Source organism: Acanthamoeba castellanii (assembly GCF_000313135.1).
Source record: "Acanthamoeba castellanii str. Neff unplaced genomic scaffold scf7180000084741, whole genome shotgun sequence".
Lineage (NCBI taxonomy): Eukaryota > Discosea > Longamoebia > Acanthamoebidae > Acanthamoeba > Acanthamoeba castellanii.
In genome coordinates, this window is record NW_004457702.1 from 353487 (window position 1) to 380280 (window position 26794).

Consider the following 26794-nt stretch of genomic DNA (forward strand, 5'->3'; position numbering starts at 1 on the left):
CTCCTTCCAATCCTGCAGCCCGAGCTTGGCTCGCCAACGACAACAACTAAACTAAATTAATTAACAATTTTCTTTCCCGTTTTGCTCTTTTTCTTTTTGTAGGACAAGGGGCAACATGTTGACTTACACACGCGCATCATCATCGTCGTCGTCGTGGGCGGCGCCTGGTCGGTTTCTGAGGTACTGCTTTTGGATGGTTCGGTCGATCTCTTCATCGTCGCTCGACTCCTCCTCCTCATCGTCGTCGCTGTCTTCTGCGTTCTCACCCTCGTCTTCGTCGGAGAAGTAGTGCTCGTTGATGCGCGAGCCGAGGAAGTGGACCGGAGCGTAGGAGGTGGGCAGGGACGGCGGCACGGCGGCCGCTGCCGAGTTGGGCGAAGAGGGCGTCTGCGGGTAGAACGACTCGTCAAAGATCGAGTAGCTCCGCCCGCGGCGACGTCGCAGCAGGGTGGAAACACCAGCGGGCTGGGTGCCGTCCGTGCCTTTATGGTGGTGGTGATGGTGATGGTGATGGTGATGGTGATGGTGATGGTGATGGTGATGGTGATGGTGATGGTGATGGTGATGGTGATGGTGATGGTGATGGTGATGGTGATGGTGATGGTGATGGTGATGGTGATGGTGATGGTGATGGTGATGGTGATGGTGATGGTGATGGTGATGGTGATGGTGAAGCAAAGAAGCTGAAATGAGCAAGTATCAAGGTAACAAGAGCCTTTTCAGGTGGGGTGTGGTAATGTGGGAAGCGTACTCGAATTGAGGCTGGAATTGAGAGTGGAAGCTCTGGACCCTTCTTCGACGTCGAACCTGACGGTCGCGGAAGATTCCCGGCTGCCCGCGTAGTCTCCGTTGAGGCCTTCAGAATAGAAACGCATAATAAACAATAACAATAACAATAAAATAACAATAAATTGTTGGCCGTTAGTCGTGAGTGTCATGGACCAGGACAGGATGACGACGCTGGTGAGTACCAAGTTGGGCGTCGCCGGCGGCGGCAGACCCTCCGTGCTCGTCCTCGGTGTCATGGTCCTCGACTTCCCAATGCACGAGGTCCTTTCGTGTGATGATCCCCACAACCCGGTTGTTCTTGTCGGCTGTATGCGCATAGAAGAGAGGTGCGGTGGTGAGTCTCTCTGTGCCGGTTCATCCAAAGCATTGGGCTTGAGCTCGGCGGCGGCGGCGGCGTGTACTGATGATCAAGTGGCGCAGGCCCATGAGACGGAAGAGCTGGAAGGCTCGGGTCAGTGTCGCGGTCGGTCCCAACGTGTACGGCCAGCGATTGATGTCTGCACTCCGCGGGTGCCACGATGAGGGAAGGGGGAGTGAGTACATGACACAAGCGGGGCCGTGGGGGGGGGAGAAGAGAAGAAAGGCGGAACGCGTACGTGGCGTGAGGTCAACCTTCCACTCGACTCGCGGCAGTTGCGCGTCGGCCGATCCCACTTTCTGAGCGTTGGCAAAGCCCGAGTGCGCGTGTGCGGTGGTGCGCGGGCGTTGGGTTAACTGCAGCTGTGTCGCGGGTGAATGTTCGAGTGGGTTGCGGTAGGCCTGTACCAGCTCGGCTGCGGTGGGTTTGGTTGTCTTGTTGACCAGCGAGACGAGGGCCCTGCGCGAGATGATGCCGCACAGCGTACCTGGCCATGCGGAACGAAGCAGTGAGTCATTGTGATAGGCCAGGGCCAAAGCCCGCGGGCTGAGCGCTGGTGGCATCAATCAATGTACCAAAGGAGTGAGGCGGATTGTCCAGCTCGTTGCGGACGCGCACCACAGGGAATGCGTTGTGGATCGACGACTCCAGCAACTGCATCGCGAAGTGTTGGATCAATACCACGAATGTGTGTGTGTGTGTGTGTGTGTGTGTGTGTGTGTGTGTGTGTGTGTGTGTGGTTACCTGTTCGATGTTCTGGATGGTTTCCTTCTTGGAGAGGCACTTGACCTCGGTCTGCATGATGTCGCACGTCCGCAGTTTGTCGTATTCGTGTGGAGGCGACCACTCCAGGAATGGCGCACCCCTCACCTCAATCATCACCTGTGGCACACCAGACAGGTTACAATGGCGACAACGAAACATTTGTTTCGAAGCATATGGCCGCGCGAGTGAGTACCTCGATCAGCGACACCGTCAGCAGATCGCCGACCCACTTGGCGATGAGGCAGGCAAAGATAAGCGGCAGAATGTGCACAAACTCTGTCGGACGTAGAAGCAACAAGAAGGCAGAGATGAGCAACACGGTGTGTGGGAGAGGGGGAGATGGGGAACATCGAACCGTTGGTCGACTCGATGATGATGGCGACGACCGTGACCGTGAGCCGTGTCGTGCCCGACAGGAAAGCGGCTGAGCCCACCAGTGACACCTTCACGCACATTTTGCCCACGCGTGAGTACTGCGCCGCGCCAGGGCCAAAGTCTGACATAATATGGGGCATATTTTGAATACCAGGTGGGCGTCAAAGTCCCAAGGAAGGAGCTCGGCGATCTGGCCCACGAACCGACCGAGCGCGCCGCCTGCGTGGTGCCCAAGGGCCGTGAGAATTCGAGAAATGCGAAGGCGCCGGGCAAGCGGGTGTGGTTGCGAGAGAGGGAGGAAAGAGAGACGCACCGACGAGGAGCGTCGGGATGAGCAGGCCGCCGGGGAGGGCGATGCCCAGGGAGAGGTTCATCAAAATGCCCCAGAGGACGCAGAACAGCAGGAGATGCCACAGAGGGAAGTGGTCGTAGTTGAACCACTGCACCGGACACGGCCCACCCGTGGAAACGAGAAGTGTTGGCAGCGTGCATAAGAGGCACAACAATTAATAATAATAAATAATAAATAAGCAGTAGTGATAATGCTAGGAATGTAATCTGGTACCAGATGTTTGACGCCGTCATCAAGACCGTTGAGGAAGAGGGTAGCCATCACGCTGTAGTGACCCTGCGCGCATCACTCACATGTGAGCCACAATTGACGAAAGGGGCCTGAAAAACAAACGTACCTCAGGACAGTTCCATCGTCTGAACTCGGCGTTGATGATCTCTTCCGCGCCCGGTTGGATCACACTAACGGTCGGAGCGCGTCGCGCCATGTGAGCAGAGAAAGTGCGGCACGGGAGGAGAAGGGGGGCGATGAGTGTACCGGCAGGTCTTGATGTAGTGAGGGGTCAAGAAGAAGACGATCGACGTGAGAGAGATCATGAAAAGGCCCTGCGGAAGAAGGAAACGTTAGAGAGAAGCCGCTGATCAGTGCCGGGTGCAGAATGAGAGCCGAACCTCAACGACGCGAAGCCACTTCCGGTTGTTGACGTAGTGTGTTCGGAACTCGTTGATCTTCATTGCCGAGTAGTTAAACGCCGCTCCCACCAACCCGCCTATTTCGCAAGCATAACAGGCAATCAATACATTAGAAATATAACGAATTAATAACACTAATGCATAAGAAGGCATAATAATGCATAATAATAATAAATATAATCCATAATAAGAAATATTCTAACGGTGAGATCGCGTACAGAGAACGCCGACCAGAATGTACAGGAGGACGTTGGCAATCGATATGCGCTGAAGGGTGGTCTTCATGGTGCCGAAGAACAGGAAGCCCTGCACATTGTATGACGGTATTGATTGGTGAGAATGAGTATGAGGAGGGAAAATGGAGAGCTCGACGTGCACATACGGGAAGATTAAAGAGACCCCAGGCGTCGAGGTTGCCGGTGAACATGCCGGCAATGAACAGGGCGAATGTGAACTTGGCCGCCAGGGCGCACACGAAGGTCCTCAGGATGAGATTTTGGTCCCAGAACGAAGCACCCTCTTCCAACACCTGTGCAAGTGCGCCAATGCGTGTGCGGTGGCGCGCGCGTGTGTGTGTGTGCGTGTGCGTGTGTAAGAATTATAACAAAAAAGTGGTGGCCGAGAAAAAAGAGACGTACAATGAGGACGCCAGCAATCGGGGCTCCGAAAGCTGCTGAGAAACCGGCAGCGATACCGCACGCGATGAACTCGAGCTTGTCGTGATCATTTCCTGCAAGTCAATACCGTTATTACCATTGATTCTCGCATGATCATGCGAGAACTCGACGTACGGAAGGATCGAAAGAGGCCGGTGTCCAGCTTGAACGAGGACGCTTTTCCCTGCGGAAGGCCAGCACCAATGATGGCACCGACCTGAATGATGGGCGCTGTAGGTCGCACGTGTGTGGATAGGATCAGCCAACCGTTGCAGCCGCCGCGTGTGTTTATCAATTAAAATAAATAAATAATAATTAAAAACAAAGGCACAGGGAAAATGCAGAGAGGAAGGACATGAACCTTCGGGACCCATGGCCATGTTGGCAGAGACGCTCAAAATGGTGCCCACGATTTTGCCGATCAGCGTCTTGAGTCGGACCACCTGAAGAGAAGTTGTGGTGAGAAGAGAGGCCGAGTTGGCCGCGATTTGGGCTGCTCTCAGGGTACCTTGGGCATGTTGATGCAGTTGAGGTAGGCGACAACCTCTGGCGTGCCACCTCCTCCCATACGCGGCTGCATAGTCACGCGTAGCACATGCAAGTTTGAGCAAACCGAAACGGCACGTGCGTGTGCGTGTGCGTGTCTGAAGATGGTACCTCAATAAATACAACGGCCAACAAAATGGAGCCGGCAAGGACAAGGTTCACGCCCCAGTACGCAAACAAAGGCCGGATGAACTCGCCGTCATCGATCAGTGGGGCAGAGTTAAGGGAATTAATAAACAAAAACAGCACAGCAGAAGCATCACAACAAGAGCAAGGGCAAAAGAAGGGGAGGAAGAAGAGGATATTGTGCTGGAGCCACTCATACTTGAGGCCTTGTATGCTGAAGAAGACAAAGAAAAGGAAGTGGTGTCAGTACTTCACTGCAGAAGCAAGCAGGCAAACGATCAAGTCCAAATCAGTCAGGTCGACGCACCTCTTGATGGCAAACATCATAAATATGGCACAGAGGGCGGTCACCACGCCCACGGCAAAAAGGCAGAGCACAGCCATCAGCTTGTCCTGTGCACGATGATGAAGAAGAAGGTAAGTGAAGAGGAAAGTGGAAGGAAAAAGGCGGCGATCGGCAAATGAGCATTCTCATTTTCCTTGTGGGCAGCCAGCATCGGCCAATAGGGCTTCGTGGTTTGTCCAGGTAAAGGTGACGGGGGTGCTGACAGCCACGACAAATAGAAGGGGTGGGTGTATGCACCATGCTGGACTTGCCCGAGGCGTGCTTCATGGTCTCGCTCGAGTCGTATGGATCATAGTCCAGTGATTCGAATTGCTGCGCCGGTGATGAGATTAGACAAAATAATCTTAAAAAAAGAATTGGTGAGCAAACGTACCTGTGTGGCGGGGTGAAAGTGACGGTGGGCCTTCACCGCCGGCTGCGAGAGCATTGGGATCTGGTATAAGAGGAATTCATTAAGTTGCGATTATGGAAAAAGAACACAAATGAATGAAGCGTACCGGCTCATCGCCAAAGTCGATGCTCTCCTCTTGATTGAGAAGCAGCGGCTGTCTCGCTGGGTCCTCCACCGGATTGTCCATCTGTGCCTACTAACCCAATTGGGTTTTGTAATCTGCTCTTTCGCGCGCGAATTCCTTTTTCTCTTTCTTTTTCTTTTCTTCCTCCTGCGACGAAGATCACATTGTGTCTTGGAGGGGAGATCGCGATGCAAAGCCACAACACCGTGGCCTTGGGGCCTGGCGTTCATCTCCTCTCGCCGTCTGATCTCGCCCTCCTTCTTGGTGCGCACTAAAGCGCAATTTTCATGTGGGACACAAAATTGGGGAGCATATCGCTGGGCAGAATCAAAAACATTCCAATCAAAGGGTCGCAGCACCAGGCAACTTGCGAGGGCGTGAGTGCAGCCTTTCCGGGACCAAACGCTGACCTCTGCTGGTTCTTTCCGGCGGTGCAGACCCCACCCGGCTCGCGTCGTTGCCCAGTCTCTACAACAAACACAACGTCCGGCAGCTCAAGCAGTCGCTGTGCCACTTGCGTGACCAAGGTTTGTTTGAACACCACCCACTCCCTGCCTTTGGTGGCTTTCGCTGCGCCCTTATCCTACACTTGAAAGTCTAAGTCTGACTCGGTTGCAGGTGCCCTCAAGCGGATCGACTCGCTGCAGCTTGCCACGAGGCGACCGTTTTGTCTCTACCCTTCCATAGTGCGGCTGTAAGGCTTCAGCTTTGACCCTCTGGCAGCGCTGCTTGGCGAGCGGCATCGCTCTCACACATCTTTCTGCATTTGCTCGCAGTTTGCTGACCTACGTGGCTGGGATCGATCCATTCGTGGATGAATCCACGGGCCAGATCACCTCTATCGGTAAGCGGTGGGCTCTCTTGTTCTGTCTCCTTGTGTGCTAGCATCGTTTGCTGACTCACGCGCGTGCAGGGAACGAAGTGCTTGCACATCTCGATGAGGTGCCCAAGCAAGCAATCCTTCTTCCCTTGAGCGTAGCCAGCCTGCACATGGAGGTAGGCAGGCCTGCCGCGCTCGCAATTTGCCCGCCGCTAACACACACACACACACACACAGTTCGTGATGAGCCGCTACTGCTCGAATCAGTTCTCTTTGACGCTTCCTCTTCTGCCGTTCAAGATCAAGTAAGTAGACCTGACCTCGAACGCCATCGAGGCATAGTACCGTGGATTGCCCACTCATCTCTTTGTACTTGTCAGGCACTCGCTCTACATCTTGTCTGAAGTAGGCTATCACTTTCGCAGCACACACATCTGGTAGCACACTACCCTTGTGCAGCGTCGTGTCGTGTCGTGTCGTGTGTCGTGTGATGCATTCTCTTATTGTGCGCACACCGCCAATGACAGGTACAACGCTATTTCTCTGCTTCTCTGCTCGGATGAGCCAGCCGATTTGGCATTGGCTCAAGATCTGGTACGTTCTACCCCCCCCCGCGATTGTGTCCGAGTATTTTGGCGCACTTGCCGCCTGACACTGTTCTTTTTGTGATCTCGCAGCTCCATGCGGCATCCACTCTACCGCTGGTGGACAAGGCCCCCGTTTTGTTGCCTCTGGCTGGCCACCCCAAGCTTGCCACCTCCGATCCAAATGGTACCAGACACCGTCATCACTACTGAGCGTCTTGTGTGCATTCATCTTTCTATATTAATTGATACACCTTGTATGTGTTCAACCAGGTCGAATCAACGCTATCGCAAACGCGCTCAAGGAAGCCCAGGCTGCAGACGATGTCGAACTGCAGCGCAGGACTGATTTCGAGACTGCGCGCAAGTCCATCCTCGCCCGAACGGAAGGCGATTGGCTTCAGGTAGGACCATGTTCCAGCAGTTATTTATTTATTGATGATGCGTTATTATTATTGTTATTATTTTGAGTTTGAAGCATTTAACAGGGCCAATGGTGTGTTTTCCCCGATTGGGCCGGTTTGCAGGACTTGTACGATCTTTGGCAAGCGGAGATCGAGGCTCTACGTCAGCACTCCAGCTTCGCGCCCCAAAGCATCACGGGTACATCCATGAACCTCCACCCTCGCGGCTTGTCGGCCAACTATCTACTCTGAACCGGAGCTCACGCCGTCGTGTGCCGCCGATGCAGCTGGCGAGCGAACCCTGGTCCTTGACCCCGAGGCCTTCGTGCTGCTTCGGGCGCTTCTCGACTTCTACAAGTTCACGCCCGGCACCGCCACGTCCAATGTACGTCAACGCTCCTCCATGCCGAGCCAGCATACGGCACCGCTGACAGCTAAGCATTTGTTGTGCCATTGTGTGTGTGTGTGTGTGTGTGTTCCTATGGAGCAGCATGGGCTGGCGGCCACCAAGGGCTACCTGCGCTACCTGGTGCAGACGAGCAGCTCGAGCCTTCCCGAGCCCGTGCAACGACGCGCCGTGGAAGCACTCGACAAGTTTAGGCGGCAGTTCGAACAGCAGCTGCATTGCCGGTACGCACATTCACACAACGCTTCTTGGTATCCGCGCCGCGGCGCACATGCGCGAGCAGTAACTAACTTCGGGCGTATTCAGTACCGAGGCGCACACGTGGCACGTGCTGGCACTTCTGGAGGAGCTCATGTACGATGCAGCTTCCATCTCACAGAGGCCCAAGACCGACGCTACCCAGGCCGCCTTGAGGTACCACCGACCACCGTTCTTTCGCTTCACACCCAGGAGACGACGCGCGACTCAGTTTTGTGTCGTCTCTTCATCAGGGTCTACACCGAGGCAGAGGAGGCCCTGGGCGAGCTGCCTGCGGAGCACATCTTCAACGTCGCGCTGCTGCACATGATCCTCTCACCCACTGATGCTAACGTACGCCTACTTCGTGTCACTGTGGCGGACTCGTTTAACGAGTCACTGTTAGACGCGATTGACAAAGAAACACTTATTCCATACTTGCAGACGTCTCGATCAGTGTTCAACGATGCGCTCCAGCAGGCCATTCCTCCTCTCACCTCCTTCTTCCCTTCCGATGCCGCTCTCGAGGTACATCACGCTCCTGTTCTCGGTTGGGGGTCTGCTTCTCACGCATCACGCGATGGGGTACGACACGTTCACTGTTCGGATCCGAACGCACACAGCGAGCCTTCGAATTATGGTCGCTCTTCGCCAAGTTCGAGACCCACATCCGACAGTACCGCCAGGCAGTCACCGTCTACGAGCGCGCAATCGTTTCCCATCCTCAGGTCTCATGCCACCATTTATTGCCGGCTCCGCGTTGCTTGTTTTCACACGACACACACGACACACGACACACGCGCACGGTCCATATCTAGGTAGCGATTGAGCCGCGTCTGTGGCGCGAGTACGCATATTTCTCCATTCAACGGAAGCGCCACGCCAACGTGCCCAAGATCTACCAGCGCGCTGTGTGGCAGGTCAAGGTATGCGCACATCACTCACGCACGCACCGCACGCACCGCACACGCCACGCATTCTTCACCACCTCACCATCGTGTGCGACACACACAAAGGACGAGGAGAAGGAGGCCATGCTGCAGGAGTACCTGGCGTTCGAGCGGGAGTTCGGCGGGAAGCCCGAACTCACGCTCGCGGAGTTGAGGGAAACGACGCTGGAAAGCGCACCCCCGGTATGTGTGGTCCCGCCTCCAATCCAGCTCGCCCTCAAGACACCGATGTGCCTGACCAACTCGCCCTGTGTGTTGTGTGTTGTCTGTATTGTGTGTGTGTTGTGTTGTGTGTGTGTGTGTCGTGCGCAGGGCACAATTTTGCAAATGCCGCAGCATGCAGAGAACACCGAATATGGAGAGGCCGAAGATGCAGATGACCAGCCAGACCAGGCGACGGACGCTGGCGATGGCGAGGGCGAGGGCGACGACCAGGCCACCGATTTGGCTTCGGAGTCCACAGCGTCCGATCTGGTCGACGGCATGGAAGAGGAGGAGGGTAGGGAAGATGACAATGACGTGGAAGAGGAGGAGGAGGACGTCTTCGCTGCCGCCGACAACAACGAAGGAGACGATGACGCCGACAGCGAGCAAAACGAACAGCAAGAGCGAAGAGAAAAGAAAAGGGACAGAGACGAATTCGCTGCGAATGGCGGTGTGATGGAGACCACCACCGGCGATGATCCAAAGACGCAAGGGCCGGGCGGCGGAGAAGAAGCGCAGCTGCAGAGTAACGGCAATGGTGACGCGACGAGAGGCGACGAAGAGGCGGAAGGCGGAGGAAGCTCGCCCAAACGACAGCGAGTGGACGACGCTGCGGAAGAGGAACAGCCGCAGAACCCCGCGACAGATGCCCCCACGTCGATTTCGGACCTGCTCAGCGCGATGCCCAACCTAGCGGACTTCATGCAGATGGTGAGCAGCGTGCGGGAGGAGGCCACTACTGCCGCCGCCGCCGCCGGATCGGCGCACCAGCACCAGCAACTGGAGCCGCAACCGCTGCTGCCACCGCCTGCCGTCGCCAGCAACGCGGCGGCTGTCGGCGCACCATCAGGGACTCCAGCGACCAACGGCGTTTCGGATTCGAATTATGCCAAGGCGCCGAGCGGGGAGCCGGGCGCCGGCGGTGCTGATCCGCAAGCGATCCCAACGATCGACGAAACGACCGGTACGCCACCAACCCCAAGTTTTTTTCTCCCCAGCTCCAGCGCACCGCAACTGGAGGAGAAGAGGCACTCGGGTCGCCCCGAGGCTATGCGCGCCGACTTGACGCTGATGTGGTGGTGGTGATTGCAGGTGCTGAGCTGCCCCTGAGCCTTATCGAGCAGTTGGTGACGGCCATAACCGACCCCGTGATTGTTGAAATCGTCCGCTCGCTGGAGAAGATTCAGGTGCGTGTCACACACGACACGCACACGCACACGAGACGCACACGACACACGACTGGCACTCACGTTGAGCGTCGATAGATCCTCAAAGAGCAAGACTTGGCAAATCGGAGGCGGGAAATGAAGCAAGCCCACGAACAGACGCTGTCCCAATTGAAGCAGCAGCACACGTACGCTGCATTCCGCAACCTAATTCCCCACCCCCCCGTTTACTTGTGGTTCACTGCATTTCTTTAATCGATAGGCAACACTTTGCGGAGGCCCAGACGCCCGAGCAGAAGAGTGCGGCGCTCCAGCGGTTTGTGAAGGAGCTCCACGTACGCACCCACCGCCTGTCTCGCTCAACGCACAACGGCGGTTGTAGGGGCTGCGCGCGCGCTCACCAACCGGTGCACACCCGGACACAGGCCATGGAGGCCGCGCAGACAGAAGAGACCAAGTGGTTTGATGGTATGGTCCTCAAGGAGTTCGACAAGAAGATCACCGAACAGCAGACCATCCTCCAACAGGTACGCTACCCATCTTACCCCCAACAACGAACGACACTCACCACACACACACACACACACACAACACGCAAAGGCGAGCGTGCCGGGCTTCTCCCCTACGGCGGACCCGGCCGAGATGCAACGCCAGGCTCGAGTGCTGGAGCTCATACTCGCCCTCGGCGGAGGCCCGCAGCTGCCGTCCGCCCAGCTTGCCCCAGCCCCCGTGGTACTTCGCACTCCTTCCCCCCTACCGGCGACACACACACACACACACACACACACACACGCTGTTGCACACGCGGAGACTCACACCCGGCAGGCCCAGGCGCCGCCAGCCGCCATGGCAGCAGCTGCGGCCACGCAGCCCCTCTCGCCGCCACCAAGCGCGAGCTCGGCCCCCTTGGCGCCACCGCAGTCTGCTCCGGCAGCCGTCACTGGTCCACTGTCTCCTCCCGTGACCCCGGTGGTTGCGGCGGCCGCGCCTGTCACTGCCCCGACGAGCGCACCAGCACCTGCGGTCCCGCCCGCGACAGTGCCCGCAATCGCAGGGCTTCCTCCGCCGCCTTCTGCGCCGGGGTACGCTCCTGCCCCCGGCTCGGCCCCACCGGCGGCCACGTCAGCGCCTGCTCCCGGCGGCGCCTACCTTGCCTCTCCGCCCTCGTCAGCCACCGGTCTCGGTCAGCTGCCACAGCAGCCACAGCATCCGCAGCTCCACCAGCCGCCGCAGCTGCTCCCGCCGGCCCTGGCCACAGCGGCGCCGACTGATGCTCTGGCCTCGCTCTCGTCGCTTCTGTCCTCGCTGGTCACCGCCACCCATCAGCAGCAGCAGCCGCAGTACCAGCAGCCGCCGCCTCAGTACCAGCAGCAGCAGCCGCCACCGTACGGCTATCCGCAGCCGCCCCAGCAGCAGCCACAGTACCAGCAGCCGCCGCCTCAGTACCAGCAGCAGCAGCAGCCGCCACCAATGCAGTACCAGCAGCAGCAGCAGCAGCAGCAGCCACCCGGCCAGTCGTATGGCTACGCGCAGCCGCCCAGCGGCTACGGCTACCACCAGGGCTACTGATCACACGCGCAAAGCTCATAAGGAAGGTGTGTGAGAAAATGATGTATGTACACATTAAACACACGTGCGTGTGTCGTGTGAGGATAGATCAACATGTCCCACAACACGAGCGTCAGGTCAAGCGCATGCCGGTGCCGTCTTCGTCACTGTCATCGTCGAGCTCTTCGAGTTCTGTCTCCAGTGGCACCTGCGCCACAGAAGGGCAGACGCATCAACCACCATACACGAATCAGCCGACCTTCTGCGCGCGTGTGCGGTTGCGCGTGTGCGGTCGTACCTTCCAGTAGTTCCAGGTGTTGAAGAGGGGATCGACTTCGGCTGAACTCTCGCGCACTCGCTTCCTCCTGCCGCTCGGGTGGCCTTCATGGTCCGCTCGCGTCGAGGTCGTCGTCGAGGTGGCCTGTGCCAACTCTTCGTCCTCTTCTCGAGTTCGTCGCTTCCTGCTCGCTGTATCCCCTTCAGCGTGGGCCATGGATTGTCGTCGTTTAGGTTCCCTTGATCGTTCTTCCTGATCTTCATCTTGCACCCCTTTCGAGTCTCTGCTTCTCTTTTGCCGACAAGACACGGCTGTGGCACTCGACTCGCCTCCCACCTGCAGCCTCAATCGCTTTTCCATCTTCGTAGCTTCTTCTCCGGCGCCACATCGAAGATGATCGTGTAGTACAGCCGATCTCCTCCCCTCGCGATTTCGCTCATCTTCCCCGATTTTCCTCTTCCTGCTTGCGCTCTCGCTTGATCGCGATGTAGAGGTAGAGCAGAAAGGGCTGATAACATCACATCTTCGCAACTTACGGTCCATCATGGCCTCAGCTTCGGCTGTTGGCACACCAGACTCGGGTGCTATGTACATGGCAGCTGCTGATCTTTTGCGGCGAAGAGGCTCTGCCAGTGGCCTGAATAAGGCCTGTTCTTCCATCTTCGCAAGTTGTAGAAGCTGCAAATCTTAGCCCAATCGCCCCAGCATTTTTGATGGCGATCTCATCTTTCTGTTCTTCGCCATTTCGGCGTTTTTTCAGTCCTTTCCCGCGCTTTCTTCTAACAGTCACAAGCCAAGAACACGAGCGCAAGCCCGCACACGCGCACCACGCGGACATGTTGGTCGGACCTACTAACTAACCGCCGCGCACCAAACCAAGGTCCTTTGTGTGTTGGTGGCGCATGCTTGCGTGCCGGCAGCAGTCGGGGCGACTGCGGGGTCGCGTGCCGTGCGAAATTTATTGGGTGTGGTGCCCTCGATACCCCGCGCAGAGCCACCACAGGGATATCCTCAACAAGCCCCGCATTCCTCTCTTCTTTCGAGCCCAGCCCTCAACCAAGAGTGCACCCAGCGCAGGGTGCGTGAACACAAAACCACTTTGAATTTTATTTCTTATTATTTATTTATTTATTTTGTTGTGCAGCTTGGGGTGTTTGTAGAGCCGCAGAAGAGAAAGAATGGCCTCGTCGTCGTTGGGGTGGACGGTGCGGGCTGCGTCGGTCGACGACGGCCCTAAGGAGGAGCTGCTCAACCGGGGCCACGTGCCCGTGAGCGGTGACATCGCCTACCTCCACACCCAGCGTGCCGTCCACTTCATCGACTTTGGTGCCCCGCCCCTGCTCTGCTCCCTCTTTCCCTTTCCTCCGCCTTTTCGTCGCCACGTCGGAATCATCCCGCGGCGCATTCCGTGCGTGCGCGTGTGTGCGGTGTGCACTGCGGCATCTTGGTTGCGCTGCCACCGACTCATCCCAAACGCGCGCAGGCAAAGCGACGTGGGGCAAGCTGTGCGAGTTTGGTGACGACCAGTCCGTAGAGGCACGAGCACACACCCACATCATTTTATTTAATATATATAATGAAAGATATATTGGAACTGACATGGTGGCCACAATTTGTGATCGAGTAGGGCGTGTTTCTGTTCGAGAAGTGTCTGTACATACTGCTGCGCCACAACGGGAAGAAGGGCTGCTTCCAGATATTCGACCTCCGTACATTCTTTCTGCTCCTCTTGGAGTCTACATTGCCACCTTGAGCTACCTAACACCACTCGTGTGGCGCGCGCGGAGCAGAGACGCAGGCATGGCGAGCGCCGCTGTCGATCAAGGGGGAGATGTGGGCCTCCACCTTCTGTCACGACGACGGCCGCATCTTCGCCATCGACGACGGCCGAGTCAACTGCCTCGATCTCTGTATGTGTGCCACATCACTTTTCACCTGATTGCAATTCTTAGCTGTCGCGTGTGGTGCGTGCGTGTGCGGTGGTGCGTGTGTGCGTGCGGTGGTGCGTGTGCGGAACGCGCAGCGTGGAAGGAGTATCGGTGGGTCAGGCTGTCGCGGAAGGAGAACGAAGGGCTGATCGGGACGGAGGGATTCTCGCTGGCCGTCGCCGACAACAAGATCTTCGTCTTCGGCGGCATCAAGCACCTCAAGCACGAGACCAACGCCATCTGCGGATTCGACCTGCAGTCGAACGAATGGGAGGAAGTGGAGACCACCGGCCCCACGCCCAGCCCCCGGTACCGCAACACCCAACCCTCCACACTGGCATACCATCGGTCGGCTGATGTGTCGTGTGTCGTGTGTCGTGTGTCGTGTGCAGATGGGGTCACACGGCGCGAGCCCACACAGCGGGACGAGCATTGGTGGTATACGGAGGATTTTCGAACAACGTGTTCACCAACGACCTCCACCTGCTTCTCCGTATGTGCCTGCACATCATCCAATCGTTCTGTGCTTGTTTATTGAGGTCCGCTTTGTGTGGTGTGTCGGCGATATACGCCAGCCTCGATGGAGTGGCGAGGCCTGGAGGTGAGACACGCGCCGCCGGTGAGCGCCTGGCACGCCGGGTGGATCCACCAGCCCGCCCAGCGACTGTACATGATCGCCGGCGATGCGTCACGCCTCTACTCCCTCGACCTTCCTTGTTTGAGTCCTGAAAAGAAGGCTCGTCCCCCACCCCGCACGACACGCAACACGCGCAACACGACACCGCACACGCACACGGCACGACACATGCACACGCCTTCGCTGATGGTTGGTGCAGCTGTCAGATGACAGTATCAAGCAGGAGATCACCAGCCGGGTGCAGGAGCAGGTGAGCCGCGAGCTGAAGAAGATACGGCGCGAGATGGTGGAGGAGATGAAGCGGCTCAAGATCGAGATCAACTTCCAGAAGAAGACGCGGTCGGAGATCGAAATGGAGAACATGTACCTGAAGGAGGAGCGCCTGCAGTGGGAGAAGGACATGGACGACCTCAAGGCCGTCGTCGTCGAGTGGCGGCAGGAGGCCCTCCACATGCGCGATCAGCTCACTGCCCTGCACAGCGAAGTTGAACGCCAAAAGGAGGAAATTGCCAAGTACGAATGTGTGCGTGTGCGTGTGCGTGTGTGGTGCGCGCGTTGCGTGTCGTGTGTGCGTTGCGTGTTGCGTGTTGCGTGTCGTGCCGTGATGATTGACGCGTTGGCATTCTTTGCATTCCGTTGAAAGGCTTCGTGCGGTGGGCTCGTCGGCGAGCGGCATCGGGAACGGGTCGCCCATCATCGAGTCCAAGCACATCGACTTCAAGGACTCGGTTCGCCTGGGCGACGGTGCCTACGGGAAAGTGTACCTGGCCAGGTGGCGCGGCCTCGAGGTGGCCGTCAAGAAGTTCCGCCGGCAGGTGCTCACCGCCGAGAACATGTACAAAATACAGCACGAGGTCAACCTCATGCGGTACGCCTCGCTTCCCCCCCCCCAAACCACCGCGTCGCACACGCACCACCGCGTCGCACACGACACGACACACGAGACGCTGATGTGGGTGGGAGGGCAGGCAGGTGAGCATTCACCCGAACTGCGCGACGCTCTACGGGACGTGCCGACCGGCGGGGAAGAAGGGAATATGGATCGTTATGGAGGCTGCCACCGGCAGCGTGCGGGACGTCCTGGTAACGGCAACTCACCACTCACTCCACTAGACCCGACTCAATTGACCGTTGGGGGTGTGGCGTGTGCGTGTGCTCTCTACAGAGCAAGCTCGGTTCGCTACCTCTCCACACCGCGGTGAGAATCGCGGCGGACGCTGCGCAGGCGTTGGCCTTTCTTCACTGCAACGGCATCGCACATCGAGACATGGCCGGTACCTCTTCCCCCCCTCTGTCTCTCCCCCTCCGCGGCTCCGTTCTCGCTTCTAACCACGACACGACACGACACGACACGACACGACACGACCAACGACACGACCAACGACACGACACGACACGACCAACGACACGACACGACCAACGACACGACACGACCAACGACACGACACGACCAACGACACGACACGACCAACGACACGACACGACCAACGACATGACACGACACGACACAGCCCGGAATGTGTTGGTCACGAAGGACATGCGGGGTCTCCTCTCCGACTTTGGCCTCTCCCGGCTGGTCTCCGATACCAGCGCCTCGCTGCACACCCACACCGTCGGCAACATTCGCGTACGTACCACATAACTCGACGCCCTCCACGCGATGTCACATCTCACCTCGCGTGTGCGTGTGCGGTGGTGCGTGTGCGTGTGCGATGGTGCGTGTGCATGTGCGTGTGCGGTGGCTCTCGTGTGCCACAACAGTGGATGTCGCCGGATGAGCTGCTGTCGACCGAGGACTACACGTCGTTCGAGATCTCGTCAAAGGCCGACGTGTGGTCCTTCGGCGTCTTTCTGTGGGAGATCGGCACCGGCAAGCTCCTGCGGCCCTACTCCAATATGAGCGACGCCCAGGTCGTGGCCGTGCTGCGGGCCGGCAAGACCCTGGCGGTAGACTGCCACGGCTTCCACCCGACCATCCGCGCACTCCTGCAGCGCTGCTGGCGCACCGAGCCCTCGAGCAGGTCCGCGCCACCCACATTCCATTCCATTAATTTGATTTATTGTAAAATATTTGATTATTTGAGATTGACTGGGTTGGCGCCAGGCCTGCGATGGAGACGGTGCAGCGGGAGCTGGCCGGGCTCGCGGAGGAACTGCGCCAAGAGGCGGCCGAGAGCGGCGCCAATCCGCCGTCGCCTCCGCCTGCAAAGGTTCGCCATGCTCGGCGTGTGCGTGTGCGTGTGCGGTGGTGCGTGTGCGTGTGCGTGTGCGACATGAACCTGAACTCGAATTACACGACAGCAAGCGGTACCCAAGCTGTCGTTCCCCGCGCCGCCGATGCCGCCGCTCTCGCCACCACCCTCACCCGTCCAGAAGCCGAACGACGCGGGCGTGACCAAGCGGCCGGCACCGGCGGCGGCGGCCAAGCGTAACGCGTCGCCACGGCCCGGGCGTGAGGAGAATTCCATGCGGACGGCACTGCGTACGGCCATGGACAAGCGCCGCACCTCCTTCGAGGACCTCAACTCGGCCACAGAGCCCTCCCAAGACTCCACCTCCTCCTCCATATGGCGGCCTTAGATGTGATCACCCTGAGCTGCAAGGCTTCGCTTGCAGATTTTTTCAAATTTGATCCCGTAGATTTTGATTTGCAAATCAAATTCTACACGCATTTGTCACATCAATACCAAGTGGTTTTATTCTTTGGGTTGGAATGATTGAAAGGAGCAAAGTGTTTTCATCTTCAGTAATCGACTACTCGAATACATGTCAACGAGAGATCTAGTTGATCTTGAGGGTGTTGATGGGCTTGAAGGCCTGGTCGGCGACGGCGACGGTAGACGAGCAGGCACCGACCAGGGCGCAGGCGGCCTGGGGGGAGACTCCGCTGGCGAGGTAGTTGATGATGGCGGGCACGTAGGTGACGACGAACTGATCGCACGACTGGCCCACGGGACCGAGCGCGGCGCACACGGCCTCGAGCGCGCTGATGATCTGCTCCTGGGTGTAGTTCTGCTGGAGGAAGCCATCGACGTACTGAACGGCGAACTCGCAGATGGTGCACACCTCGGGGTCCTGGGCGGCCACCAGGGTAGACGACGACAGAGTAAGGGCCAGGATGACGGCCACGGAGACGAAGAGGGAGGCGAAGATGTTCATGTTGGGACTTGTGGTGGGCTAGTGAGTGGGTAGGACGAAGAAGTGAAGAAGAAGAACAAGAGAGACCGAGCTAGCCTCGCCCGTTCAATACCTTTGCCTTTTTAGGGCCAGGCTTGAACATTCGAATCGGCATTCGCATTTCTTTGTTTTTTCTCAGCATTTGATTTCTTTTCTTGTTGGTCTCTCTGCAATGCAGGGGAAGGTGGTGCCGCGGCCCATCATCACCTCGCTCGACTGGGATGGCCGGGCCAAGGCCGCCGCCGGGACTCGTCCGCGGTGAGCGCCTCTACAAAATGTGGATAGAAAATTGTAAGACTTTTTTAAAACACTAATGTTGCGCATAACACTTGTGGTGTTGCAGGCGAACAATTGTGTTGGTGGTGCTGTTCTACTACGTGGTGTCGATCTCGCTGGTGCTGCTCAACAAGATGGTCCTCAACTCTCGAAGTCTGCCCTATCCGCTCTTCGTCTCGTGGACCCAGCTCGTCGTCGCCGTGGTGTGCATCTGGCTCCTCTCGCTGCTGAAGCGATGGCACGTCGCACCATTTCCCTCTTCCAGTTCAACCCTGTTGCTGACCACACTGATTTCTCGAATGGTGGCTGCAGGCGGCCGGCTCTGACAAGTGCGCTCCCGTCCATTAGCCTGGAGTTCGACCTGGACAAGGCACGACAGATCCTGCCGCTTGCCGTCATCTATATCCTCATGATGGCCACCAACAACCTGTGCCTGCACTATGTCCAAGTCTCCTTCTACCAAGTACTCCCTCCCCTCGAACCTACCACCGCCGCTCCGTTAGGTTCTGATACTTTTTTCTTCTCAGATTGCTCGATCTCTCACTATACTCTTCTCCATCGCCTTCACTTCCATCTTCCTGCGAACCGGGACATCAGTCATGGTAGCCTTTTGCCGTTGCACCGACCGCTGATGAGGTGGCGCGTTGATGACCATTTGATCGTTTGGTGTGGCCTGCAGGCCTGCCTGGCGTGCGTCGTGGTAATGGCCGGCTTTGCCCTGGGCAGCCTGGGCGAGGCCCAGTTCTCCTGCCTGGGTCTGGCCTACGGCCTCGTCTCCAGCATCTTCGTAGCCCTCTACGGCATCTTTGTCAAGCGTGCCTCACCCGTGGTCGATAACGACTCATGGTAAAATGTGCCCACTTTTGCCTTCTTGAATGTGTTTCTTATCCAACTGTCATTGTACCATCAGGCGGTTGATGGCGTACAACTCAGAGGTGTCGATCGTGGGCATGCTGCCCTTGATCGTGCTCTCCGGTACTTGGCGCCAGTCATAATTCTCAAACCTCTCGGCTGAAGGGTTCACACTTTCTCTCTGTACGCAGGGGAAGCTGCGGAGCTGCCTGGAGCCCTGGCCCAGATGGACGGCGCCACGCTCGCCACGTTGTTGCTGTCCGGGCTGCTGGGCTTCTTGATTAACATTGCCGTGTTCCTTCAGATCAAGCACACCAGGTACCCACCCCTTCCAGCAAGCTTGGGTTTGGGCAATTACGCGCCTTGCAAAGCCTGACAGCTTTTTTTTGCCACCATCACAGCCCGCTCACAAACAACGTGAGCGGCACCTTCAAGGGTTGCATTCAGCTCATCATCTCCGCTGCAATCTTTGGTACTCCTGAGACACCAACGCCCAACGCCTTGGTAGTCGCACTGACCTGCCGCGCACACGCACACCCAACACGCACCACCGCACACACCAGGGGATATGGTGACGCCGATGAACGTTTTGGGAACGCTGCTGGTCGTGGTCGGTTCGGCCTGGTATTCACACGTGCGCTACACAGAGATGGGGCAGATCGAACACCAGACCGAACACAAGAAATGGATGTAAATATAAATTAAAAATAATAAAACACTCTAAATAAATTTAAAATAACATTTAAAATAATAAAAAGTACAACAAATAAGGAGACGTCTCAGGAGTGGTTGATGCTGCCGCGCAGGTCATTACTGACGGTGGTGGTAGTGGTGATGACGTCGTCGTCTTCGGTCTCGTCGTCGGTGTCGGGCTTCTCGACGGCGAAGTGGACCGACCGCTGGCGCCCGGCGCTGGTGCTGGTGCGGGTGCTGGAGCGGCTCAGGTACTCGGGCGAGAGGACGTCCTGCAGCATCGTCGACGATCCATCCAATGGCGCTATCCAAGTGGTTTCTTAGATATATGGATATATATACATATATCATAGATACAAATAGATATGAGGCCCGGATATGAACATAATAATGAATGTATATTGATGCAGAGTATATATAAATATATAAATATATATAAATATGTAATATATATCATAATATGAAATATAATGTTGATTTGGATTTATTTCGATATAAACAAGATATTAGTAACCAAATTAATGAAAGTGGTAGTTGTCGATACCGAATTGGTAGAGACTCGGCTGTCGCATCGCCTGCGTCTTGAGCTTCGCCAACGTTGACCGTGCTGCAGTCGTGTAGTGTAGTGTAGTGTAGTGTTAGCACCACCGGCGCACAACCGCACAAATGCCGCACACAACAAGCGTACCGGACATGTCCTTTCTTGTGATCACGCCGACCACCACGCCCTCCTTGTCCACTACAGAATTACAATGATGTGAGCTGTGTGCGTGCGTGCGTGCGTGCGTGCAACCATACCAACGATGAGATGTCGGAGACCCATCGTTCGGAAGACACGGAATACTCGTCGCATGGGGCACGTCTCCAACACTCGCACTGGGTTGGCGTTCATGTCTGCACGCGCCAACTACCATCAGTCACGACACACACAAACACGACACACACGACTCACAGTAGTGGGGTTGCGTACAGGGGGCGAGGGCGAGCCAGTTCTTCTTTTCGTCTTCGCCGAGGTGCACCTGGTCGATGTCGGGGTACCGCGGGTAGTAGTCCAAGAACGTATCGACGCTCAGCAGGTTCTGGTCCTGCACTCCCTTGTCCTGCACCTCCGATTGCTGTGGACCACCGTAATGAGCTTTGGGTATGTCGTGTGCGATGGTGCGTGTGCGATGGTGCGTGTGCGTGTGCGGTGGTGGTGGTGGTGTTGTCACATACCGAATACCAGCGCTTGTTCATGAGAAGGATGACCAACTGCCATCGCAGGATGACACCCAGCAGGTGTCCCTTCTTGTCCACCACAGGGAACCCGTTGTGGGTCGTCTTCGACAACACCTGGATGACCGTGTCGACGTCAGTGTGTGTGTGTGTGTGTGTGCGTGTGCGTGTCAGCTGCTGGTCTCACATACCCGGTGGACGATTGACACTTTTTCGATCTGGCGGAAGTAGATCGGCGGTTTGCTCATTACGTGCTTGGCCCGGAGATGCATCTGTTGTTAAACAACATCGCATGTCGTGGCGCGAACGTACTGCTGTGTCAGCTCTCAACTTGTACACATAGAAATATATATCTCTATCTATTTTTTATATATATAGAAATATAGACCGAGGAAGAAACGAACCATTTCGCTGGGCAGCCACCAGTCGAGCAACGGCAGCTTGGCGATGTCGATGTGGATGTTGAAGCACCCGTCTGGAGAATACAGAATTGTTATTATTATCATTGTTATTATTGTTGTTATTAGTATTTTGAGCCTAAATGCTCTCGCGCAGTGGAAAAAACGTACTGATGAACAAATAGCCGACCAACCGGGCAATCATGGCGACCAACATGATCGGCAGCGTGTAGCCGGCATCTGCCACGCGTCAACGCATATTATTCAATTCGACGTGTAGAAGAAGAAGAAGAAACGACATCTTTAGTATTAAATAGCAGGGGTGGCGCGTACTGTTGGTGGCCTCGGTGAGAATGACCGCCAGCGACCTGAGTGAGGGGGGAAAGAACCCGGGTTAGCGCCAGCCCAAACTGTTTGGAGACCGTAAGCGGGGACCGGAGCGTACAGTGTGAGTCGTGTGGTGCCGGCGAGCATGGAGGCGGCGCCCAGGATGGAGAAGGTGCTCTCGTCGGCGGCGGCCTCGGGCCAGATGTGCTGGATGTATTGGCCCAACATTCTACCACACACACACGTACGTACGCAGGTCATTCGCCGGTGAGCTTGGCCGCCGTGAAGGCATTGCAGTGGTTGCCAACGCGCGCGTACGCACCTCCCGTAGCAGGCGCCGATCAGCAGGCACGGGGCCAAGATACCCACAGGCACCGCTGCACCAAACGTCCAGCTATGTCGCATGGTGTTGGTGCGTGTGTGTGTGTGTGTGTGTGTGTGTGTGTGTGTGTGTGTGGTGTTAGTCGCGACACCGGGCAAGGCAAGGCGGCTGAAAGCGAAGTACGTACCAGGTGAGGACGAAGTAGAGGGCACAGATCATGAAGAGCGGCATGTAGTCCCACTGCAGCGTACTGGCCAAGGCGAACCGGAGATTAGGTTAGAGGAGTTGATAGTGATAAGAATATGCGCGCATGCCGAGACGAAGGCGGCGTACACTGTGGAGATGGCGCGGAGAGATGACTCCTCGTTTTGGAACAAGATGGTGCCGATCTGGTTGTACTGGCCCTGCAGGGGTGTAAGCAGATGGTGCCTGCGATTCACATGTCGTGCTGGGAGTGTACCTCGGGACAAAAGAGTGTGTTCACGGTAAGTTCCCCCATGTTTTTGCCGATAACCCTACACACACATACACAGCACACACACACGACAGACACACACACGGTGAGTTCTCGCTCGGGGGTGTTGAATACGTGGATGCAAGAACAGAACCAACGTACTTGCACGAGGGGTAGTAGTAGGGTATAATGTAGAACAGGACGGAGGTGGTAAGGCCCAGGGCCAGCATCTCGAGGCCTTGCACCACCGGGTGCTTGAGCTTCACACGGGTGGTGTGGATCCACTTGTTGAAGAAATTGAAGATCGCACCCAGCAGACCACCTGGACCCAGGGACCAGGTGAATGCATGCTTAGCATTCCACTTTGCAGCGGACGTGCGTTAAATGAGGAGTACCAAGAATGCCGAGCATGATGTAAAAGGGGAACTGCTTGATGGTGTAGGGCACGAGCAGCTCTCGGCGGCCGAAGTCGAGCAATCCTAAAAAGAAACGAAAAGAAAGAAAAAGAAACGATGAGCCGCGCTTGTGGAGCGGAGGGGGGAGTCTCCTGCAAGGGAGCGTACCCACGTAGGACCAGTAGCCCCACGAGTGGTCGCTTCCCTCGCGAAAGAAGTTGAGCGCGGCTGCGGGAGAGTGACAAAACGTGCGAACACGGGCGTGAGCACGATGGAGCGTAGTACGCTCTCGACAAAGGGAGCGAGCTCGAGGGTGCGTACAAATGGAGCACGCGCAACAGAAGAACGTGAACGCCGTCAGCGGAGCGCTCCAGAATGACATGCCTAACAAAGAAGAATAGAAAATAGAAATTGAATCCAACGTCAGCTCATGAGGTGATGCGTTGGGTCCAAGTGGTGCGTGTGCGGTGCGTGTGCGGCGGCGGTGCTGTTCGCACCTTCCTCGATCATGTACAGGACTCCGCCGATCGGAGCACCGAAACCCGCGGCAATTCCTGTTTCGACGAAAGTCATCAAAAAAGGGAGCCAAATGAAGGGGCAGAAGACTCAGCCGTCTCAAGCCGTGCGCGGGGCACGCTGTGCTTTCGCCGACGTGTGTGACCGAGGTGTGGTGTTATACATACCCGCCGAAGCGCCGCACGAGATGAAGAGCCGCTTCTCGTTATCCGTTCGGAAGAACTTGAGGATACCCGAGTCGAACTTGAGCGACGACGACTTGCCCTGGGAGATGGCCGCGGCCACGGTGGCGCCGATGTGCACCAGCGGGCCTTAAGGGGGGGAAGGGGAAGGGGAAACCGGATGTTAGTCAGTTCATTTGAACACCGCCGCATTGCAGGCACAATAATTGCAATAGACACGCGCGACGCACTCACCTTCCTTGTCGCCAGCTACGTTGCCACCGGTGGCCAAAATACTTCCCACGATCTTGATCAGCAGTGTCTTCCATCGCAACAACCTGTGATGCACCAATTTGTCATTATTCAGACATTATGCATTATTATTCATTATTAATGTGTTGCCCCAATGTGTACATAAATAAATAATAAATATTGAGAATAATTTGGTTTGTCGAGCGGAGTGGGTACCTGGGGATGCGCACGCCGTTGAGATAGCACTTCACCTCGGGAATGCCGGACGAGTAGGCAATCGGCTGGAGAGTAAGGAGCGGGGGAGGTGCGTCAGCGATCGGAATGGTGCGTGCGTCGAACACTCGGTCACGTGTCGCAATTAATTGGGGAGCGGGGGAGGGGACGCACCTCGAACAACACGACCGGAAGACAGGCCAGGATGAAGAGGGCGGTCGACACGCCGACGTACACCCCGAAGGGCACCCAGAAATCGTCCTTGTAATCAGACAAAACTGCACAGGGACCCAACACGAACGGCATGCGTGAGCCGAAGAAACACGCGAAGATTGTGTGTGTGTGTGTCGCCATACGGTTGCTGATGAGCTGTGATTTGTATTTCATGATCGTTTGTGAGGCTTTGTCCATCCCAAAGGCGATGCACCCGACCACTACACACAATTCGCGGGTTAGCGTATGTTATGAACTCTTACGCTACACAGACGGGCCGGAAAAACAGAGCCAACGCACCAAAGCCGATTAGGGCGGTGATGGCGACGGCGGCGAGTCCCTTCGTGATCCACTCTCGTGAGGCCACGCCCGCCCGCTCCCGTTGATACAGCTCGCTGTCCACGATATCTGCGATGGCATGTTACAGTGCCATAATTTTCGTTTATTAAATAATAAATAAACAAAAAAAGGAGAGGTGCGTACCATAATCGGCGCTCTGAGTAGTGCCCCCATTTTGGAAAAGAAAAGTTGATTTGTTCAGATCTCACATCAGCGGGGCGAGGAGATTGCATGGGGTACCTCGAATTTTTGTTCTTGTTGAATTTGGGTGCCCGTCGAGGGAGTGACAAACCGCCGGGCACGATTTGTCAGAAAATTCCATGCGTCCCCCATTCTTAACGAATTGAGCCCCTTCCTATGCGCATGCAAACTGACAGGCCTGCGGGCAGCACAGATGCCAGAGATGGGAAGATGAACCGCCTGTGTGAGAATGAGGAAAAAGCAACTACTTTCTTTTGGTCCAAGTATTTGAGGAATGCCAACACTTAGCGCCCAAAAGGTAAGGATGTTTGGTTTCCTTTTTGCCGCTTGAGAGCAGACTGTTCAACCAACAAAGTGAAAGTGCTGAGGTGCAGAGAAGAAAGTGCAACAGCTCTTCGATTGATCAATGACGGAGGAAGGGGCAAACATGGAACGAAAACTGTCGCGAACAGGGAGCATCTCTGTGGACAGTCAGGGAAAGTGGAAGGAGCAGAAGGAAGCATGTGCAACACTACTTGAGAGTATGCCCCCCTTGTGTTTGTTTTTTTCTTCTCCCTGTGAAGTTTGGGGTCTGGCGTAACAATTGCCCCGCTTAAATCAGAGAAGGGCGACTCTGCATCGACATCTGAGCGTAGAGCCTCGTTCTCCAAGGGCCGAAGCATCTCGCTGCAGGTGATGGGGGAGGACTCAGTCGTAGTGAGCTTTGATAGCGCGGGCGCCCCCAAGACGGCCGAGCCAACAAAAACCGAAGCGACCGGTGAGCTGCGCTGCGCTTGACCATCGCCTTGTGGGGGGGGGGAACACGCTGACCATGTCTCTCTGAGCGAATGAACATACACAGACTCACCTGATAGTCCGGTCCAGGCACTGTCACGAACACGAAGTCACCGTAACCTCTCCGATCAGTACAGGAGCGTCAAGAAGGGAACGCCCAACAACAACAACGGAAACAACAAGAAACCAAAGGAGGAGAGCGGCAGGAAGCTGAAGAGCAGTGGCAGCGGCATTCACAGCAGAGGAGAGAACGGAGCGGACACAACGATGGCGAATGGGCACGACGCAAAGGACAAGGGAAAGAACTACCACTATAGCAACACACCCGAGCGAGGAGTAAAGGGCATGCGGGACTCGGACGACCTCGACGCGGTCATTGAGTTGATCGAGGGACCCAAGACCGCGCGGGAGAAGGACCGCAAGGAAAGGGAGAGGGTCAAGCTCAAAGCGGCGAAGAAGGAGAAGGAGAAGGAAAAGGAAAAAGAAAAGGAGGAAAACAAGGACTGGGTGGCCAAGGTCATGTCGCCTCTGCGCTGGCGAAGGAAAGACAAGGTGCGTGCAATTTTGTGGTAGAAAATTATATACATTTCTGGCAGTAATAACATTAATCACCCACCACAGGAGAGCAGTCCGGCGGCCGGGCTGTCCGGGAGAAGCAAGAGCTCCGGCAGTTTGATGTCGTCTCTCTCGCTTCACGGGCGATCGATGTCCTCCTCAGTTCTCACTTCGCCCGTATTCACTCCGTCGGTCAGCAGCTCCTCACCACACAAGGGCTCGCCTGGCTCCACCAACCCACCCCAAGGCAGTCCCGGCCGGTACTTCGTGTTATGCCCCACCGGGTGTGAGCCGCACGCACTCACTCACGACGACACGACACGACACGCACAGAACACATTCGTCGGCCTTCCTGTCCCTCTCAATTCCCTCGTCAAACGTGCTTACCTTCTTCAACGAGAAGGGCGGCAGCCCGATGGCCAAGGGTCTTTCTGTTTCCGGTGGTGTGCGCACGCGAGAACCACGAGACCAGCTCAAGCACCGGTACCGCCACACATCCAGGGCACACCTGAATGGTGCCCAAGCTTCTCACCAGGTGCTGGATTTGGCCAGTCTTCTCGATGGAGAGCTCAGCAGCGACGAGGAGGAGAACACGAGAGGAGGTGAGATGGACATTCTTGAGTTCCTCGCCACGCTCAGTGACAAACGACCGTACGAACTCAACTCCCAACACACACACACACGATAGTTTTTCCCCGTTCTCACTTTCGCTGTGTCCAGAGCAACACGAGCTGGGCGGGCACCACCAGTCGGGGGCAGCTCCTCGCTCAAAGAGGTGGTCAAGGAGGTGAAGTCGGTGTGTGTACCTTAGCGAAAGCTTGGAGGACGTTGATCAGGACC

General features: G+C 56.5%; 8 protein-coding genes across 8 annotated transcripts; 4 read left to right on the top strand and 4 right to left on the bottom strand.

The window, feature by feature from the left end:
- Positions 1-123: 123 nt before the first annotated feature.
- Positions 124-5523, bottom strand: ACA1_172910 (chloride transporter, chloride channel (ClC) subfamily protein; the record flags this gene model as incomplete). The annotated part of the gene is made up of 27 exons (XM_004356511.1): positions 124-387; positions 459-683; positions 813-856; positions 972-1094; positions 1191-1286; positions 1386-1446; positions 1555-1634; positions 1723-1801; positions 1892-2029; positions 2106-2188; positions 2268-2385; positions 2439-2506; positions 2601-2727; positions 2853-2915; positions 2977-3040; positions 3117-3184; positions 3251-3348; positions 3490-3577; positions 3654-3800; positions 3910-4001; positions 4063-4158; positions 4289-4370; positions 4436-4501; positions 4876-4992; positions 5183-5257; positions 5319-5360; positions 5443-5523. The coding sequence occupies 27 exons, from the start codon at positions 5521-5523 to the stop codon at positions 124-126; spliced, it is 2685 nt and encodes an 894-aa protein (XP_004356564.1).
- A 125-nt stretch (positions 5524-5648) lies between these two features.
- On the top strand, positions 5649-11800 carry ACA1_172920 (uncharacterized protein; the record flags this gene model as incomplete). The annotated part of the gene is made up of 23 exons (XM_004356512.1): positions 5649-5724; positions 5898-5987; positions 6079-6154; positions 6237-6304; positions 6374-6456; positions 6958-7051; positions 7138-7268; positions 7392-7467; positions 7556-7653; positions 7759-7898; positions 7981-8088; positions 8166-8265; positions 8356-8439; positions 8535-8624; positions 8730-8837; positions 8928-9044; positions 9174-10029; positions 10158-10252; positions 10331-10419; positions 10494-10566; positions 10657-10758; positions 10832-10963; positions 11057-11800. The coding sequence occupies 23 exons, from the start codon at positions 5649-5651 to the stop codon at positions 11798-11800; spliced, it is 3630 nt and encodes a 1209-aa protein (XP_004356565.1).
- Positions 11801-11912: 112 nt separating this feature from the next.
- On the bottom strand, positions 11913-12272 carry ACA1_172930 (uncharacterized protein; the record flags this gene model as incomplete). The annotated part of the gene is made up of 2 exons (XM_004356513.1): positions 11913-11987; positions 12078-12272. 2 exons carry the CDS (start codon positions 12270-12272, stop codon positions 11913-11915), a joined length of 270 nt encoding a protein of 89 aa, XP_004356566.1.
- A 962-nt stretch (positions 12273-13234) lies between these two features.
- Positions 13235-17201, top strand: ACA1_172940 (protein kinase domain containing protein; the record flags this gene model as incomplete). Its single annotated transcript, XM_004356514.1, has 15 exons — positions 13235-13382; positions 13540-13586; positions 13684-13765; positions 13847-13966; positions 14080-14293; positions 14377-14477; positions 14560-14724; positions 14828-15134; positions 15265-15489; positions 15590-15704; positions 15787-15895; positions 16133-16248; positions 16383-16642; positions 16726-16831; positions 16995-17201. 15 exons carry the CDS (start codon positions 13235-13237, stop codon positions 17199-17201), a joined length of 2322 nt encoding a protein of 773 aa, XP_004356567.1.
- Positions 17202-17402: 201 nt separating this feature from the next.
- On the bottom strand, positions 17403-17780 carry ACA1_172950 (prosaposin, putative; the record flags this gene model as incomplete). The annotated part of the gene is made up of 1 exon (XM_004356515.1): positions 17403-17780. The coding sequence occupies one exon, from the start codon at positions 17778-17780 to the stop codon at positions 17403-17405; it is 378 nt and encodes a 125-aa protein (XP_004356568.1).
- Positions 17781-17970: 190 nt separating this feature from the next.
- On the top strand, positions 17971-19620 carry ACA1_172960 (GDPfucose transporter 1, putative; the record flags this gene model as incomplete). Its single annotated transcript, XM_004356516.1, has 8 exons — positions 17971-18056; positions 18142-18279; positions 18387-18537; positions 18754-18920; positions 18985-19049; positions 19118-19244; positions 19328-19398; positions 19490-19620. 8 exons carry the CDS (start codon positions 17971-17973, stop codon positions 19618-19620), a joined length of 936 nt encoding a protein of 311 aa, XP_004356569.1.
- An 85-nt stretch (positions 19621-19705) lies between these two features.
- ACA1_172970 (chloride transporter, chloride channel (ClC) subfamily protein) lies at positions 19706-24283 on the bottom strand (the record flags this gene model as incomplete). The annotated part of the gene is made up of 25 exons (XM_004356517.1): positions 19706-19938; positions 20164-20226; positions 20308-20358; positions 20418-20513; positions 20590-20734; positions 20835-20951; positions 21026-21106; positions 21239-21309; positions 21404-21472; positions 21566-21600; positions 21678-21788; positions 21882-21953; positions 22069-22121; positions 22217-22285; positions 22342-22396; positions 22498-22657; positions 22731-22814; positions 22899-22958; positions 23052-23114; positions 23228-23284; positions 23414-23557; positions 23663-23745; positions 23876-23940; positions 24047-24150; positions 24229-24283. 25 exons carry the CDS (start codon positions 24281-24283, stop codon positions 19706-19708), a joined length of 2196 nt encoding a protein of 731 aa, XP_004356570.1.
- A 1383-nt stretch (positions 24284-25666) lies between these two features.
- On the top strand, positions 25667-26765 carry ACA1_172980 (uncharacterized protein; the record flags this gene model as incomplete). The annotated part of the gene is made up of 5 exons (XM_004356518.1): positions 25667-25951; positions 26021-26214; positions 26288-26437; positions 26507-26605; positions 26675-26765. 5 exons carry the CDS (start codon positions 25667-25669, stop codon positions 26763-26765), a joined length of 819 nt encoding a protein of 272 aa, XP_004356571.1.
- Positions 26766-26794: the final 29 nt, after the last annotated feature.